Genomic DNA, 2,989 nt, shown 5'->3' with positions numbered 1-2,989 from the left:
GACTTGAAATTAGACAAAGGTTTCTAACCATCAGAGGAGTGTAGTTTTGGAAGAGTCTTCCAAGGGAAGCAGTGGGGGCAAAAGACCTATTTGGCTTTAAGATGAAACTCGGTAAGTTTATGGAGGAGATGGTATGATGGGATAACATGGTTTTGGCAATTTATTGATCTTTCAGTATTCATGGTAAATAGGCCCAATGGCCTGTGATGGGATGTTAGATGGGGTGGGATCTGAGTTACGGCAGAGAATACTTTCCTGGGTATCTGGCTGTTGAATCTTGCCCATATGCTCAGGGTTTAGCTGATTGCCATATTTGGGGTTGGGAAGGAATTTTCCTCCAGGGCAGATTGGAAGAGGCCCTGGAGGTTTTTCGCCTTCCTCGGTAGCATGGGGCACGGCTCACTTGCTGGAGGATTCTCTGCACCTTGAAGTCTTTAAACCATGATCTGAGGACTTCAATAGCTCAGGCGTAGGTGAGAGCAGGAGTGGGTGACTGAGATTCTGTGGCCTGCATTGTGCAGGAGGTCAGACTAGATGATCAGAATGGTCCCTTCTGACTTTAATATCTATGAATCTATGAATATCACAGGCCAAAGAATCCACCCGATGATTCCTGCATGCAGCCCAGTAACTTGTGGTGAAGCTAGTACATCTCTCTGAGAACTTCCAATCTCTATTGAAAGACCCTGAGCCCCGGGGAAGTTACTAAGCCTGTGACGGTTCTCTTGAACTGGTTAATTCCATCTTAGTTCCAGTAGCACCGTTGCATCTTATTCACAGTTTGCACTCTGAAGGCTTCAACTTCCAGCCACTAGCACTTGTTTTGCCTTTGCCTGCCAGGTTCAAGAGCCCTGCAGTAGCTGATATCTTATCACATTGTCCTTACACCCCTGGATCCAGGCTTTTGTTAATCTGAGCTCCTCGATATTTACCACCCAAGCCATGTTTCTATCAGCTCCAGACCTTGTCATCCATTCCCAAAGGAGTTGCACCCCGTGAGCCAGAGTGGAGTGTGGCATCTCATACGTGTACAGTATCTGTTCATCCCATCTCTTATGTTTTATTGACAGGACAGACGTTGTTGTGAAACTTGCAGAGGATGGTCCTGCAGGGCAACCTGTCAGCTCCTAATGGCACAGGCTCTGATCCATCAGTGTTCTTCCTGACAGGCATCCCAGGGCTGGAAGCTCTGCACCCCTGGATCTCCATCCCCTTCTGCTCAATGTTCACCGTGGCCCTTCTAGGAAACTTCACCCTCTTGTATGTTATCAAGACAGAGCCCTCCTTACACAAGCCCATGTTCTATTTCCTCGCCATGCTGGCCGTCATCGACCTGGTTTTATCCACTACCACCGTGCCAAAAATACTGAGCATCTTCTGGTTTAATTCCAAGGAGATCAGCTTTAATGCCTGCCTGGTGCAGATGTTTTTCCTTCACTCGTTCTCCACCCTGGAGTCTACTCTGCTGCTGGCCATGGCCTTCGACAGGTACGTGGCCATCTGCAACCCCCTGAGATACTCCACCATCCTGACCAATTCAGTGATCCCAAAGATCGGGCTGGCAGCTTTGGCCCGAGCTGTTCTGCTAACGGTCCCTCTGCCCTTCCTCCTCAGGAGGTTGCCCTACTGCGGGTCCCACGTTATCTCCCATTGCTACTGCGAGCACATGGCCGTAGTGAAGCTGGCCTGTGCTGACACCAGGGTCAATAATGTCTATGGGATCATCGTAACTGTCTTCATCGTGGGGCTGGATCTGATGTTCATCTCCCTATCGTATGTCAACATCCTAAGGGCTGTCTTAAGCCTGGCATCCAAGGAAGAGCAGCTCAAGGCTTTCGGCACCTGTGGCTCCCACCTTTGCGCCATCTTAGTATTCTACATCCCTGTGGTCCTCTCCTCAATAATACACAGGTTCGGGCGCCATGTCGCCCCACACGTACACATCCTGCTGGCTAATTTCTACCTCCTCTTTCCTCCCATGATGAACCCCATCGTGTACGGTGTGAAAACCAAAGAGATTCGTGACCGGGTGCTTCTCCTGTTCTGTGGGAAAAGCTTCTAGGCTGAGCAGGAGGGGGCTGCTGAGCAATTAGGAAGCAGAGGATGCAGGAGAGGTTTTCTGAGTAACTTAGACAGCATGGTTTTGGGGGCTTTGTGTACGCTGGGATGGGAACCCCACCTCTGATTCACAGGGAGCTGTACACCATCCCCTACACGAGCTTAGCGCTGCTGGCCGGAAGGTGATCTTGGCCGTGACCTTGTCCTTACTTCGCCCCGTGTGTGGAGTGTGAAAAGGAGTGTGAAGGCTCCTTGCACCTTCTCTTTCTTTGCTGGAATCTGGCCTTTATTAGTGACACACCCAGCCACGGCCAAGGACGTCCATGCTGCAGGAACAAATGCTGTATCTGCCCCTGAAATTCAGTCAGCTCTGAGATGGAGCAACACACCAGGACATTTTGGCCCCAGAAGAAGTGCTGAGGCTGGGCTTTTCTACCTCAAATGTGCCACCATGGAAGGTGCTGGGTACCAACTTTTCTAGGTGAAATCTGGCCTTCGTTGTGGTGTCTGAACATTTGAGAGTCTGTCCCCAGTTGTTTAACCCTACCCCACAGCAGCACAATGCACTAGGTCGAGAGAGGGGCGTGAGGAAGGCTCAAAGTGCACTTCAAAATTCCCCAAATCCTCACTAGAGTGATCTCAGATGTTAGCATTTAGGCTTGTTTGTCAGCCTGAGATAGAATTTTGGAGTTGACTTTTTGCTACTCTTCTATCTTATACTAATATGTGTGAAGAACAATGAAGAAAGACACTGTGTGTTGTATTCCCCACCAGATGGGGCTTTTAGTACAATGGGAAAAGATAAGGGATTCAGCTAAATTGTTACTGGGCATGGTGGGAATGTCATATCAGAGCACACACTTAAAGATGGCCTCAACTCCTTATCTCAAGGCAAGGTCAAGCAACCAGTTAGGATGGGCAAGAGAGGTTG

At 49.4% G+C, this 2,989-nt stretch overlaps 1 protein-coding gene across 1 annotated transcript; it reads left to right on the top strand.

Annotated features, from left to right (window-relative positions):
• Positions 1 to 1,099: 1,099 nt before the first annotated feature.
• Positions 1,100 to 2,062, top strand: LOC144279637 (olfactory receptor 52K1-like). Its single transcript, XM_077841219.1, has one exon. The coding sequence runs from the start codon at positions 1,100 to 1,102 to the stop codon at positions 2,060 to 2,062; it is 963 nt and encodes a 320-aa protein (XP_077697345.1).
• The last annotated feature ends 927 nt before the right edge of the window (positions 2,063 to 2,989 follow it).

Source organism: Eretmochelys imbricata, chromosome 1 (assembly GCF_965152235.1).
Source record: "Eretmochelys imbricata isolate rEreImb1 chromosome 1, rEreImb1.hap1, whole genome shotgun sequence".
NCBI lineage: Eukaryota > Metazoa > Chordata > Testudines > Cheloniidae > Eretmochelys > Eretmochelys imbricata.
Note: the sequence above shows the minus strand (reverse complement) of the source record. Positions and strands in the feature narration are given on the sequence as shown.